This window comes from Talpa occidentalis, unplaced genomic scaffold, assembly GCF_014898055.3.
Source record: "Talpa occidentalis isolate TD23 unplaced genomic scaffold, MPIMG_talOcc4v2.1 talOcc4.15, whole genome shotgun sequence".
Classification (NCBI taxonomy): Eukaryota; Metazoa; Chordata; class Mammalia; order Eulipotyphla; family Talpidae; genus Talpa; species Talpa occidentalis.
This window is the reverse complement of record NW_023601543.1, coordinates 27,030,849-27,045,133: the sequence shown is the minus strand read 5'-3', so window position 1 is coordinate 27,045,133 and position 14,285 is coordinate 27,030,849. Positions and strand designations below refer to the sequence as shown.

General features: G+C 48.3%; 1 protein-coding gene across 6 annotated transcripts in view; it reads left to right on the top strand.

Annotated features, from left to right (window-relative positions):
* Nucleotides 1-5,860: 5,860 nt before the first annotated feature.
* TMEM164 (transmembrane protein 164) overlaps nt 5,861-14,285 on the top strand; it is a 150,606-nt gene continuing 142,181 nt past the window's right edge. The window contains exons 1-2 of one of the 6 annotated variants that reach the window (XM_037512074.2): nt 6,015-6,048; nt 7,493-8,162. In XM_037512074.2, the coding sequence (XP_037367971.1) occupies nt 7,773-8,162 (390 nt within the window). In that variant the 5' untranslated portion in view covers nt 6,015-6,048; nt 7,493-7,772. Of the gene's footprint in view, nt 6,049-6,725; nt 6,750-7,046; nt 7,124-7,492; nt 8,163-14,285 lie in introns of those variants that run through there. The other 5 variants (XM_054695613.1, XM_037512072.2, XM_037512073.2 and 2 more) reach the window with 5 other exon arrangements.

Below are 14,285 nucleotides of genomic sequence, written 5' to 3'. Positions count from 1 at the left end.
CTTTTTCTCCACATTCTCGCCAACATTTGTTGTTGCTAGTTTTTTTTTTTTAAACATGTGTCATTCTCACTGGCGTAAAATGGTATCTCATGTGGTTTTGATTTGCATTACCGTGATTATAAGTGATGTTGAGTATTTTTTCATGTGCCTGTTGGCCATTTACATTTCTTCTTTGGAGAAGTGTCTTTTTAGTTCTTCTGCCCATTTTTTTCAACGGATTGTTAACTTTGTTTTTGTTGTGTTGTATGAGCTCTTTGTAGTCGGTCCCCTAGCAGTTGTGTGGAGTGCAAAAATTTTCTCCCAAAGGGTATCTCTTTGTTTTGGTTAATGTCTCTTTTGCTGCACAGAAGCTTTTTAGTTGATGTAATCCCAGATATTTATCTTTTCCTTCACTTTCTTTGCTTTGGGGAATGAGTCTTTAAAGATGTTACTGAGATGTACGTCATGTAGTGCTTTGCCTATATTTTCTTCTATACATTTTATGGTTTCAGGTCTTATGTTCAATTATTTTATCCATTTTGAGTTAGTTTTTGTGCCTGGTGTGAGGTAGTAGTCTAGTTTCATTCTTTTGCATGTGGTGGTCCAGTTTTTCTAGCACCATTTATTGAACAAACTGTCCTTGTTCCATTGCATATTCATTGCTCCTTTGTCAAAGATTAGTTGTCCACATATGTGTGGCTTTATTTCTGGGTTTTCTATTCCTGTGATTCAGAGTTTTTTGCAGCACACACCTTTCTCTGATTCTGGGAGCTGGCTTCTGCTGCTTCCTGTATTGTGTGAAGTTAATGTATTCTAAGTGTCTTGAACAATTCAGAAGAACTACGACATGGGGGGCCCATTGTTAATATCAACTGTGGGAGAGTGGCCGGAACTATAGCGACAGGGCAGAGAAGGGCTTTCCAGCAACTACAGTTCTCAGCTCAGCAATTTAAGCCCTGAGACCTGGTAGGTCCCAAGTCTGATTGGTTTAGCATCTCCCACATTCTTCGTGTTCATTTCCAATCTAAGAAATGATCTGATGAACCTCCCAGACAGAATGGTGAGCAAAATAAGGCAGACACAATTGAGTACATGCTGTATGATCCCACTTATATGGCATTCAAGAAAAGACAAAACTTATCTATCTTGATGGAAATCAGAACAGTGGTTGTCTCTGGGGGTGGGGATTGACTGTGTGGGTGGGCACACAAAGATCTGGGTGGTGATTAAGAGGTATATCCATCTGTCAAACTCAAAGTCGTATACTTAAGACTAATAATGCATCTTAGTGTATCTTTTTAGTGTATGCTAGCTCTACAAATGTAGAACATTATGTAGCATCTGGTGCATAGAAAGTGCTCAATAAATGCTGCCCATCATTGTTACCCCATTCAGCAACTGTGCGTGCATGTGCATACACATGTGCGTGCATACACACTCAAATAGAGTGCCCTCCCCCACATCTGCATACACAATCTTACCCATCCTTCAAAGGCCACATGAAACTGCACTCTCCCCAACTGCACCCCCAACACCCAGAAAACTCTACTCTCTCCTTCTGAACTCCTACAGCATTTATTGCCTGCAGTACTCATTTTTATTCTGAATCACATACTGCTTTCCATTGTTTACAAAAAAGAACATTTAAAAAGCAATGATTTCTTTGTGGATAGTCAGTTCAAGAGTCTCTGCTTGTGTTTCCCCAGTGACCTGATGGGCTGATAGGCAAAATTGTGGGTGGCTTCAGGTCAGCGGCTTTCAGGTTGGCAGATCTAGGGTGAAATCCCAGCTTTGGTTCTTATAGTCAGTAAGACTTGAGCCTCCATTGTCTTGTCTGTAAAATGAGGGTCCCAACAATAATATCTATCATTATCTCAGGGTATGTCATGAGGCTTAAATGAGATACTATATGGCGAGCAGCTGACCACCTAATAGTGTCTGATCAGCCTTGGTTCAATTTTCTTGCAGTAGTGACTAGATCCATGGTAGTTTTCAATCTTGGCTTAAAAATAAATAAAAATCATAAGGCCCTCTTTCCAGACCTCGTTGTGTCAGTCTGGGGAGGATCCCAAGCTTCAGCACTTTAAAAAACTACCCGTTTGATGGGTGCTTTGGTGGTAGGAGAGCTACAGTGACCATACCTGATGGGAGAGACCCTATACTGTCAAAACATTAACAAGGATATAAAACAATGGTACCTCATTAGTAAAAGTTAAAATATATATGTCATATATATATATATATATATATATATATAATTATTTGATTCTAAAGTATAGCCAGCTGACAACCACTGGGCTAGATTCATTCACATTTCCAATCAGACAGCACTACTTCCTCCATGAAGATGTTCCTGGCAATGCCAATTCCAGATGTTTGCACTCTTCCCTGAATTCTTTAAAAAGCTGACGTATAACTCCGAAGTGTGCAGCTCTGCAAATGTTTACATATGTGGATACCCAGGTAACACCACCTAGATTAAGACATAGAACATTGCCTTGCCAGCACTTCAGAAAGCTTCCCCCTTCTCCTTCCCTGTCAGTATCACCCAAGGGTAAGTGCCATGGTGCCTTTTATCCCCATAGATGTGGTTTCCCTGGTGTTGAACTCTCCATGAATCCTTTTTGCCCTCCTTGCTTGTACAGCTCACTTCACACATGCAAGATTTGCTTTGCTCTAACAGCTTTTATCTGCTTGACTTCTGTGTATACCTCCCTCACCTACTGTTATCTAAGCTTCCTTGTTTGTGAGTCCATTCTCCCTAACTGGATTTTAAGCTTCTTGAAGGCAGAGATTGTGTATATGTCTAGCATATTTCTGTGCACATAATAAAAGCTCAGTAAATATGGAATGAATGCTGGTTTAGAATGAGGGGGGGGGGTGGCTCCCTGGTGGCGCAAGTGGTTAAGATACAACCTATGAAGGTATCTGCAGCCACTGCAGCCACTGCAGCACGAATTTGATCCCTGGCCAGGGAGATACTCACATGGCACAGCAGACCTCTCCTAACTCGCCCCCTGCTCCTCTCAGCAGTGTATTTCAGTCAATCTGCCTGTTCTGTTCCCCACTCTGTCTCTGGTGACTTGTCTCACCCCCCACACCTCTGGCCTGTACCCCAGTTCTTGAATGCATAAATAAATAAAATCTTTTTAAAAAATAAAAAAAAATAGAATGAGTGGGGGGTGGGAAGTAGCAGTAAGCAGATAATCAGATCAAGACAAAGGCTTCTCTCTTCTTTTTCCTCCATACAACATGCAGTTTATTTTTACTAATAACCCCACATATAATATTGGGATTGTGCATTGTTTTTTGTTTGTGGGTGATCATGCATGCATTTGACTTTCAGGTTAGATTGTGGGTAGAGGGACAGGAGTGGATTCTAAGAATATAAAGGGCAGGAGGAGAAAAGGTCAGATGGTCATGACAAGGAGAAAGAACTTGCCCTGGCTCATGCTGCTTAACCCCAAGTTCTAGGGCTCATTCTGTCACTCACTTGGGTGATCTTAGGGAACTCACATCACCTTTCTAAGCCTCATCTTGTCCCAGTATAATGGAGGCAATAATTTTTGAAACTTTGCACTCTGCAGGAGGTCAGCTGAGCTTATAGCTAGGAAGGTAATTTGGATAACAGACTTTAGGGTATTGTTTCAATAAACAGAGGAGTGACTCAGACCACCAAGCCAGGTAAATCTGTCTTCTGCTTTAAGATTTAAACATGCCTATGATGGGCCTCCCTGGTGGCTCAGCAGTTGAGCGCTGGGCTGCAAAGCTGCCCGCAGCCTCTGCAGCACCGGTTCAATCCCTGGCCACCTATGAGGGTCCCACATGGCACGCAGACCTCTCCTGCCGCGCCCACTGCTCCCCTCAGCAGTGTATTTCATCAGTCTGCCTGTTCTGTTCCCTGCTCTGGCTCTGGTGAATTCTCTCACCCTCCCATGCTTCTGACTGTACCCAGTGCTTATATAAATAAATAAATAAATCTTTTAAAAATGCCTATGATGAAAAGGCGGGAAGGCTGAATTCCTAGAATCAAAGAATACTAGAGCCAGCAGGTATCTTAGAAACCAGTCTGGTTCAACCCCCTCACTTACCTGACTACACTGAAGCCTAGAGAGATGATTTTCCCTAAGGTCTTGCTGAACAGCACCGACAGAACCTGAATTCCAGCTTCCCTTTCACAGTCACCTATAAGATTCTACTTAAAAAACAAAGTTCATTTACTCTTATTACTGTTTGGTGACAAGAAGGCTCAGGCTTGGGGCCCAGCAAGTAAATGATCAGGACATGTCTGAAGCTTTTTCAGTCTCTAAAATTTGACATGCTGTTTTTGCTCAATTATTGCTTGTTTGTTACCTACAGGGACAACAATCACCTAGTATTTGTCTCAAGTCTCTTATATTCACCACTCTGCAAGGTGCTGGTGGGGGGATTATAAAAGATTAAGACCCATCCCCTACTGTCAAAGATCTGAGTGTGGGAGATAGGCCTAACAATGAGAGAACAATGGAAGGCAGTATGTGATTCAGAATAAAATGAGTAGTGCAGGCAATAAATGCTGTACAAGTTCAGAAGAGAGAAAGAGAGTTCTGGGAGCTGGGGGTGGGTGTTGGGGAGAGTGCAATTTCACGTGGGCTTTGAAGGATGGGTAAGATTGTGTATGCAGATGTGGGGGAGGGCACTCTTATTTGAGTGTGTATGCACACACGTGTGCATGCACATGCAGGCACAGATGCAGAACAGCGTAACAATAATGGGTGGCATTTATTGAGCACTTTCTATGCACCAGATGCTACATAATGTCCTACATGATTCAGTTCATTTAAATGTGCATAACCCTAGGAATTAGGAAATTCATCATCGATAACTGTTTAATTGGTAGATGGAAATGGAGGCACAGAGAGGTTGAAGAAATTTTCCAAGCTAAGGTGACACAGCAAGTAAAGGGCAAAAACAGAATCAGAAGCCAGGTCTTAAAAACACTTGGCTGCTCTACCTATGAAAAAAGAGAGGAATTTGTGGCTCTGGCAGGGAATTTGGCCTGGTTACAGTTATTATAGCTGGTCAGTTTGCAAACACAAGGGCCCATGAGACCAAATTCCCAACTGAAGTTCAGCATGGAAATTGGAGGAATTAATGAAGCCACTTAATGAGTGCTTCAACCTCATTCTCACTTGCTTGATGAAAGGAACTTGATGTCTCCAGATGCTGCGTGCCATTGCCAGGAGATCCGCAGCCTTGTCTGAATGTTCTGGTGGTTATGTTGCAAAAGATTTAACAAAACACCTAAGGAGAAAGAACCCCAGAGCCTCTGAATCAATTCATGCTTCTTGTTGTTCTTTATTAATTAGCACTGAAGAGCATCAGGCCAGATGGTAGATGCTGTACAAAGCTTGGAATTAGATAAGGCTACCTGGTTATATTTGTCGGGAAAACCAGAACTGGGGAGGGTGGGAGGGCTGTGGCCCGATAATGAGGTAGATTGTGTTTTTTGTTTAAGTGTGGCTGGCAGCTAATACCTGAAAGTGTTCCTAGGCAAGGTGCCTGTGTTTTTTTGGGTATTCTCCTAACTCATTCTGAGTCTTCAATACATTTTAAACCCACATGAGCTAGATTCGGAGAACGTCCTTTTCCTGTTTCCTTGTCCCAGGAACAGCAAATGACAGGCTAGGGGTAGAAAGCGGCAAGACTAGGGACTGGGTTTGCAGCGGCAGCCCATCTACCATGCTTGGGCCCCTCCCACACCCACAGAGTCTAGGCTGGCCTTTCAGAGGCTGGCCTCGAGGCCAGAAGCAGGTTGGGAAGCAGCTGCTCCCTGGGAGGGAGGGAGGCGGGAAAGACAGCAGGGGAAGCTTCTTCTCCCGTGGCTAGTGGGAGACTGAAGGCGTGGCGGGAGAAAGGGAGAAGGAGGACCAGGAGAGGGCGTGTCAGGAGTGGGCTGTGTGGCCTGAGGTAAAGAGAAAAATAAGGGACCAGAGCTGGAAGGGGAAAGAGCTGGATACAAGAAGCAAAAGAAGCCGCCGTCCGTCCGTGCAAGGCACCGAAGTGGGGAGCCGCACCGTGGCTAGAAAGGTGAGAGAAGACGCCATCCCGGTCCCGCGCGAGGCTACCGAGGAGGGGCAGAAGAGGGGAGAGGCTAAGAGAAGGTCATACCCAGGAAAGAGCCCAAAGCAAAGCTTGCCCCGTCGCTGCTCACCAGAAGCAGCGTTCCCTAAGAACTTAGTGCGGGTGGGCTAAGGGCCCTCTAGGGGCCCGGGGGTACAGAGAAGTGGCCCCGGGGGCCGGATGGCAGGAGGTGGTGCCAGTTCTAAGGGCTCCAGTGCGGAGGCGAATTCGTTCCCGGGCGCTGGAGGAAGGTGGATGTGCACGCTGCAGGCTCCCGAGAGCAGGCGACGGCAGGCCGGGGAAGGGGAGGAGGCGGAGATCCAGGCCGGCGGAGGGCGGGGGAGGCCCCGCGGCGGGGGAGGCGGGTGGAGGTGTGAGCAGTGGGGGCCGCCTGGGAGGCCGTCGCGGGCAGCCGGCGAGCGCCGGACCGCGGGCGCAGGGAAGGGGGGCGCGCGGCGGAGCCGGACGGGTGGAGGAGGCGGTGGCCGCGAAGGGGGAGGAGAGAGGGAGGGAAGAAGGAGGAAGCGAGCGCGGCGGCGGCAGGGGGAGGAAGACAGGGAGGAGGAGCCGTGCGCTGCGGCGGCCGCCGGGGGAGCGGGAGCGCCGGGCGCGCCGGGTGCGCGGGAGCCGAGCGGGCGCCCGAGCCGGGGCCGCGGGCGGAGCGGCCGGTGAGTGAGACGGCGCGGGGCGCGGCGGCCGTCCCGGGGCCGGGCGGGCGGCGCGGGAAGCGGCGGCGCCGGGCGGAGGGAGGGCGGCTGTAGCCCAGCCCCGGCGGCCCCGGCCCTCCTCCCCGCTTCCTCCCGCCGCGGCGCTCGGGCTGCGGGCGCTGGGGGCAGGTCCCAGGCGGGCGGCGGGGAGGTGCTGCCGGGAGGGCGGGCGGCGGGACCGGGAGGTGGAGCCGGGGGCTCGGGGGTGTACCCGGGGGCGGGAGGCTGGCCCGGGAAGGCTCTAAATTGGCTGGAGGGGCCCGTCGCGGCGAAGTTGCTAGCTGGGGGCAGAGACGACCACGCGGTTGCAGGAGTAAGAGATTCCCCTGTGGCAAGTGCGCGAGCCGAGGAGTCCGGCGTGCCTGCCATCCCCGGTCGCCCTCCCCGCCCGCTCGGCCCCGCCAGCTCGGCCCCGCCAGCTCCTCTCCTGGCCTCCCCGAGTCCCCTCCGCGAGAGGTCGCTCTCACCCGGTGCCCACCCTCTCCGCCCCCCCCCCCCCCGCCCGTTCCCTCCCGCATCGTTGCTGGGGTCCCTTAGGCCCGCACCCTGACCCTCCCGGCCACCGGCTTTCCCCACCCCTGCTTGCTTCGCCCCAGTCCCCATTCCCGTTTTCTTCCCTCGCTAGTTAACCCGCTCCCCGCTTCATAATTCCCAATGCCATTGCCTCTTTGAGACCTTTTTTTTTTTCCTCTCCTTCCTTTTAGATTGGCCAACGGCTCGTTTCCACCCTGCCTCGTTGGTGGCCACTGGAGAAGCGCGGGGGGCTCCCCAGACAGCCGTGGGGACAAGTTAGAGCCAGCACTTGACCCCGGGCCTCGCGTGTAGCTTCCCTTCCCCTGCTCTAGGTGCCCGGGTGTCTGGAGGGGGGTGAGGGGGCAGGGGTGTGCCCTCCTTACATGTCCCATCCTTCGGGCAACCCTCTGGGCCCGTGTTCCATCTCGCTCTTGTTTACTGCACGGTGGTCGAGGGGAACTGCTTGGCATCATGTCCCGGTATAGCTACCAAAGTCTCCTGGACTGGCTCTATGGGGGCGTGGACCCCAGCTTTGCCGGCAATGGGGGCCCCGACTGTGCTGCCTTCCTCTCTTGGCAGCAGCGGCTGCTGGAGAGTGTGGTGGTCCTGACCCTGGCCCTGTTGGAGATCCTGGTGGCCCTGCGGTACATCCTGAGGCAGACGAAGGAGGACGGTAGGGGTGGCCGCGGCTGCCAGCCAGAGCAGGTGACCCAGCGGCCAGAGGAAGGCAAGGAGAGCCTGAGCAAGAATCTGCTCTTAGTAGCCCTGTGCCTGACCTTCGGGGTGGAGGTGGGCTTTAAGTTCGCCACCAAGACCGTCATCTACCTGCTCAACCCCTGTCACCTGGTCACCATGATGCATGTGAGTCTGTTGACTTTTTCCTGGGCCACCTCCATGACAAGAGTCTTGTGTGCTCAGGACCCGTGGCCGGGTAGAGCACCTCATCCCTGTGGGAAGTGGGATCCTTAAAAATGATTTTCCAATGAATGGCTGTGTTTGTGCAGATTTCAGAGTTGACTCTCTTGCACCTACCGCACACCCTGTGTCAGCCCCACAGTGGAGGTGAGGAACAAAGTGCCCGAGTCCTAGGGACGACTGGCACTAAAGCCCACTGCCCCCACACTCACCCTGCCCTGCCCTTTCACTGGTAGCAGATCCAGCCTCAGCCAGGTTGCCCTTTCTGAATCATATCTGGGGACGGTGACCCAACCCCTATGCCCTCTGCCGTAGTTAATTTCTAGAGGCCTGGTGACACTCTTTCTTGGAGGTGGTCACATAAGTTTCCTTGTCTCCACTGTGGTACTTTGGGGAAATACTTTTCTGGGTTTCTTTTCATGACACTTTCATGTAGGAATTTATGCTGTTAGGGTGAGATCTGTCTCTGAATACTGAGGCGCCGAAGCTGCACAACCTCCTATGAAGTGCACTCTGAAACAGGCCCCGCTTTGGGCTCATGCTCGTGCTCTCTAGCATTGGTCAGAAGGTATTTATTTTTTGCAATCCTCCCTATCTTTCCACTCTTAATCTGTCTCCCTGGTCATGGTCCAAGGGTGGTGGGGGTGGGGGGAGAGAGAAAGAGAGAGAGAGAAAGAGAGAGCGAGTGAGAGAGAGAGAGAGAGAGAGAGAGAGAGAGAGAGAGAGAGAGAGAGAGAGAGAGAAAGTACGAGCGTTAATTTCTTCACCTCCCATTAGTGGTGCTAAGAAAAACAAATGGGATTGAAGAGGAGAGTTGCCAGATACATAAAAATAATCTGGGTGAGGACCAAGAGCGAGACTGTCTTTCTGTACTCAGCCTTTGCGGAGAGATGTTCTAAAATGATAAAATCATGGAGGAGGAGGAAGAGGAGAGAGAAAAAATCTTTTTTAGATTTCAGGCTGTGGAACCTGGTGTTTTATTCAGGTCCAGTTTGGAAACCTGTCATTAGCATCTTTATTGCTTTTATATTTGTAGAAGGTTGTTCTCAGAAAACAAGGCGACAACCCTGTGTAGGGCAGAAGGTTGAGATTATTATCTCCGTTTCATAGGCCTGGAGGGACTGGAGGAGGTTGCTTGCATGCAGCCAAAAGATAAATTAGCGGCTGGGTTGGGAAGCTCACCCACCCTCTTTGGGATCTCCAGGCTGTAGAAGCCGAGGCTGGTCCTCAGGGTGCTGTCTACATGTTGCTGCCTCTGTGTTCCTAGCAACTCACTGGAGTGCAGGTTTCTGGCCTCAGTTTTCCAATCTGGACAATGTGGTGAATAGCCTCAAGCCTCTTCACAGCCTTGCAGATGTGGGAGGAAGGTGTGGACAGCTTTGGAATAAAGAGGCTGCTATTGATGGGCAACGAGCAGGGCTGGAGTGGGCAGCAATTTTTTTTGAGAGGGCTTCTCGGGAAGTGATGCCATTCACAGGAAGCCCAGGGCTCTCCCAGTTAGACCTTCTGTGTAAATTTGAGCCAGTCCTCTTTCTCTCTTTTTTATGAATGGGCTTTTTGTTAATGAGAGGAAACAACACATCTCAGCCGCTGCTGTGAGAGGCTCTCGGGACAGGAGTGCTTTTTGGGGATGGCAGGTGGTGAGGGTCAGTGGGTGTCTCTGCTACAAAGGGGTCTTGAGGCCTTTGGCAACCACATATCTAGAAGGTCAACAAAGGACTAAATTCAGCCTGACTGGGGCTGCTGCTGATGTGATGACGTCAAACCTGGCAGGACTATAGTTTTTAGTGGAAAGGTTTTTAAATAAAGGCTTTTAGAAGACTCGGGAGACTTAGTTCTGGCATTAATTAGTTGTGTGACTTTGGGGAAAGTAGTCTTCCCTGGCTTTAGTTTGTCCATCTGCAAAACAAGGCCGCAGGTTCGCACTCCTAGCTCTGGACGGTCTGTTCTGTGATGCTTTTCTCCTTAAATGTGGCCCAGGATGCAACAGAGCTATTCTAGAAATGCTTTTGAACTTGTGTGGAAAAAGAACAGTTTCTTCTCTGCTGAGGTCAGGTGGTCTTTTAAAAAATCTTTTCACCCTTGTTCATCTTTTGCTCCCTGTGTCTTCCCAGTGAAGTCTACCTGCCCTGGCCACCCTGGGGGAGATGTGCAGATAATAATGGCATTTGGGGTTGGCTGCTGCAGAGAGTTGGAGGTTTAGGGGACAATGGACTGATTGCTATCCCCTGTGCTTTTTCTATTGTCCCGTACTTAGCTTAAACCCGATCAATGGGGGTGGGGTAGGGTGGAGAAGGGAGTCCGTCTGAGGAATTCCTGAGCCCCTTCTGGATTTTTTCTTTACTCCCAAGTCATTGCTTTGTGTCCTTTCACTGGTAACCTCTGTTCTGTGTGACCTAGCTTTGGATGAATCCAAATTCCACACCTTATCACTGACTTCCTGGGAAGCAGGAGTGTATGGATTTTTAAGAGGTGATGTGAGTCCTTAAAAAAAATTAACAACAGATGGTTGGAAACAGTTTTCTGACTTGGTGCAGCAATGACTAGTAATAGTAAGCATGGTTAATAATACCTTATATTTATCTAGCCTTTACTGAATACAGGCCACTTTCACATACTTTATTTCTTTGGCATTATGATAGATAGATTGGACTTGGAGAAAGAGATGTTAAAGTGTTTCCTGTGACCATGTTCATTCCAAGGCAGGGTGGGGGGGGGGATTTAAGTACAAAGAAATGCTTTGGCAAGTGAGTTAGCTGAATTAGGCTATGTTATGGTAGTAAATTCTGTAGATTGCAGAGGTCCCGATAAGGAAAGGGAGACTTTAGCCAGAATGAAAGGGATAACTTAGCAGAAACATTTGTGATGTGCGTCCCTCAACAGAATGACTCAATTTTGGCTTCATAGAAAGACCTTGTTTCTCAGAATCAGTGTGAGTTTGTAACAAGGGCGGTATTGCTCTAGGCCGGGAAATAGAGGAGTTGGTGGGAAATTGGTTAGATTCCCCATCTCCTATTTTTCAGTCTGTAAAATATTTACTCCACAGGCCTTGTCACATAGACCCTCATCCTGGCCCTGCTGCCTTTGGCTGACTGCCAATGTGAGAAGCATAAGGAAAGGCCGATTGGTGTCCGAGTTCTGTTCTTGATTAATACTCCTGCTGTTGGGTTTCTTTTTGGTCTTTTCTGACTTCTGGTAGAGGTTTGTGTGATGGAAGCAGCACCAGCTCACATCTAAGCTGAAGCAGGAGAGGCGGAGGGTTCTCAGGACCCATAAGCACCTAGGTTAACACACCACTGTTAAACAAAGTTCCTTGCTGAATGTCAGTGGGATATACCAATTATACCAGTAAATATTTCTTCAAGCCTGGCCAGTCCCCTTGCGAATGCAATTTAGGCAGGTATGGGTGACGGGGGAAGGAGTTTACTGAGCGATTATGCTGTTTACAAAAAAATCACCCAGTGAGTTAGTGGCAGATGTGGCTTTAGAAATGAGCTGCCACAGTGGGAAGCAGGAAGAGATTCTTATGGCTATTTAAGTCCTAAAATCCAGTTTCTCAACTGAATGGATAAAATGCCAATTTAACTGATTGTATTTATAAAGACTGGTGGTCTTAAATTAGTGGCCTTTCTCTTCCTTTCCTCCAGTTATATTGTCTCTGTCTTAGGAACTAATCAAAAGATTCCACTTTGGATGTCTTGTCTAATTACTCAGTTCCTGTTGGTTCTATATGTGTCTGTGTCGACATCTCCTGATTAGGCGCTGAATTTAACTCTCCTTGTGTATATGCATAAGGCAGCCTGGATACAGGCTGCGTACTGGCACATACCAATTGATCCTGAGGACCCTGGAGCCCCCAACCACTGGTTTATAGGTAGTAATACTGAGTGCACCCTGTTCATTTGTGGAGTGTCATCGCTATTTCATTTTCTGTTTTCTTTCCAAGATATTAGAAGTGTGATAACCACCAAATAGAACTTAGCAGCTTTTGGTTCATCCTTTGATTTTCTTATTCTTGCCCTTCTTGCTATAAGCGTAGAAAGGCACATATTCAAAATATTCCCAAGCTTTTTGAGATACCCTTGGGGACTCAGAATGCATGCTGGTAGGCTCCATTGGTTCAGAGATGGCTTTGTTTTAGAGAAAACTTGATGAATTTGAAAACTAGGCTTTTTGCCTTTCTCCTCATCACACACAGATACCCCCTCTCCCCCCCCGCACCAGACTTCAGACCAGCCATACTGGCCTCACCCCCCATTTGTTGTCTGGAGCACTATAATTGCTCCTGCTTGGAGTTGACATTGGTGGGTAATGGGTACAGTGAGTGGTCCAGCCATCTGTTGACTGCTTATCAGATGGAAAGTAGCCTGTGTCATCAGTACAGAGGGACAGTCAGGGATGTTTATATGGGCCTCGGCAGTGAGGCATGACACCCTTTTTTGTTTGTTTTGTGTTTGCCCTGGAGGAAATTTGCAGAGAATTTTTCCATATTTCATGGTTACAGTCTTTGGGGGCCATCCACTGTAAAGGGAAGTGGCATCGGTTGGGGGATTCAAAACCCACAGTTAGCCCTGTGTTCAAAAGTAGGATATTAGTTTTGCTCATGGCTTGCTAGGGCAATTTGAGCCAATTATTTAACCTTTTCCTGTCTCAGTCTTCTCCATGAAATGGGCTACTTTAGAGACATAGCATGTGAATTCTTGAATAACTATGTGGTCACTTAAACAGAGAAGCTGGGCAAAATGGACCCGAGTTGGCTGGTGACCAGTATTTTATTTTTTACGTCTGACTCAGAAGCTCAAAAACCTCAATTCTTCTTCACTTTTTCTGGAGAGCTATCAGAATCCATTCCTGTAATCATTTGTGGTGCTTTTCTCTGGATCTTTGCCTATGCCCCCCACCCTTCTAATGCACAGCTGAGAAAATGATCCTGCTGTGGCTCTTATCAGAGGCCCAGCCCGCATCAGCAGAGAGGAAAGATTTAGACCCCAGTCCTTGTTTGCCGTGCACATGTTAATACCACCCAGCTTGGTGCTTGCTTTTCAACAACAGCACATTGCTAGCTTTTGCTGGGGGTGGGGGAATTGAAGGTTGGGGAGGGTAAGCCACAGGCTCCCTGGATTTTTGTCTCTTTGCCATACTTGTGCCACTTTCTTTGTCATCTCCATGGGATTTGCTGTGTGTTCCTCCCCTTGGTAGATACTCCTGAAGATTCTCCTCTGTGCAACCTTGCCAGATAACCCTGACCTGTCTCCAGTTAGTCCACTCATTCCAGTATGACTTTTGTCCTTCTTTCTCAACCCTCTGAACAAGCCTCAGACTGTTGTTGGACTCCTTACCATATATCTTTGTGTGCACATAGGTAATTCTGTAAGCCTTGGTCTGGGTCACATCTTTTAGTGTGTTTGTTCATTCCACACCATTATCAGGGACGCATTGAGGAAAGGACTAGTGTGTTTTTCTCTTGAACTCCCTGCAGAGCTTGATACAATACTGTAATACACATGCATTGTTTCATATGTACCTGGATAATGCTGACTGACTGACTGACTGATGGGGCTGACATTTTCCCTCCCTTTTTGCTTTTCTCTCTGGTGGCCCTATCTATGTTCCCTTTGAGGTCCTGCATCTCTTTTGCCCATTAAGAAACTCTCTATTTTCTGAAATTGGGGAGAGAGGTGTTTTCAGCTCCAGGTCACCCATCTTTTTGTTGCATTTCCATCACAAAGAGCTGCTTATTAGAGCTGTAGGCAGCCTCTCTCTGCCTGAAGTATCTGCTTGCCTTTCATCCTAGTGAGGAAATTATGCTGTTGGATCTTGGTCTCCCTCCTTTGGTAGACATCTGGACGTGCCTACTTTCTTCTTTTGCTTCTTTAATAGCATATACATTTTCAAAAATGTTATTAGGCTAGTGACTCACTCTCCATCTCTTTCTCCCTTCTGCAGCGTTCAGTGGGTAGCTCATTGTTATCACGCCTCATTGAAATACCCTTTGCAAGAAGAGTCAGGTTTTTCCACTGCTCTTGGTCTCTCATATCTTTTTTTGGTTACTTTTTTCAGCTTTATTGA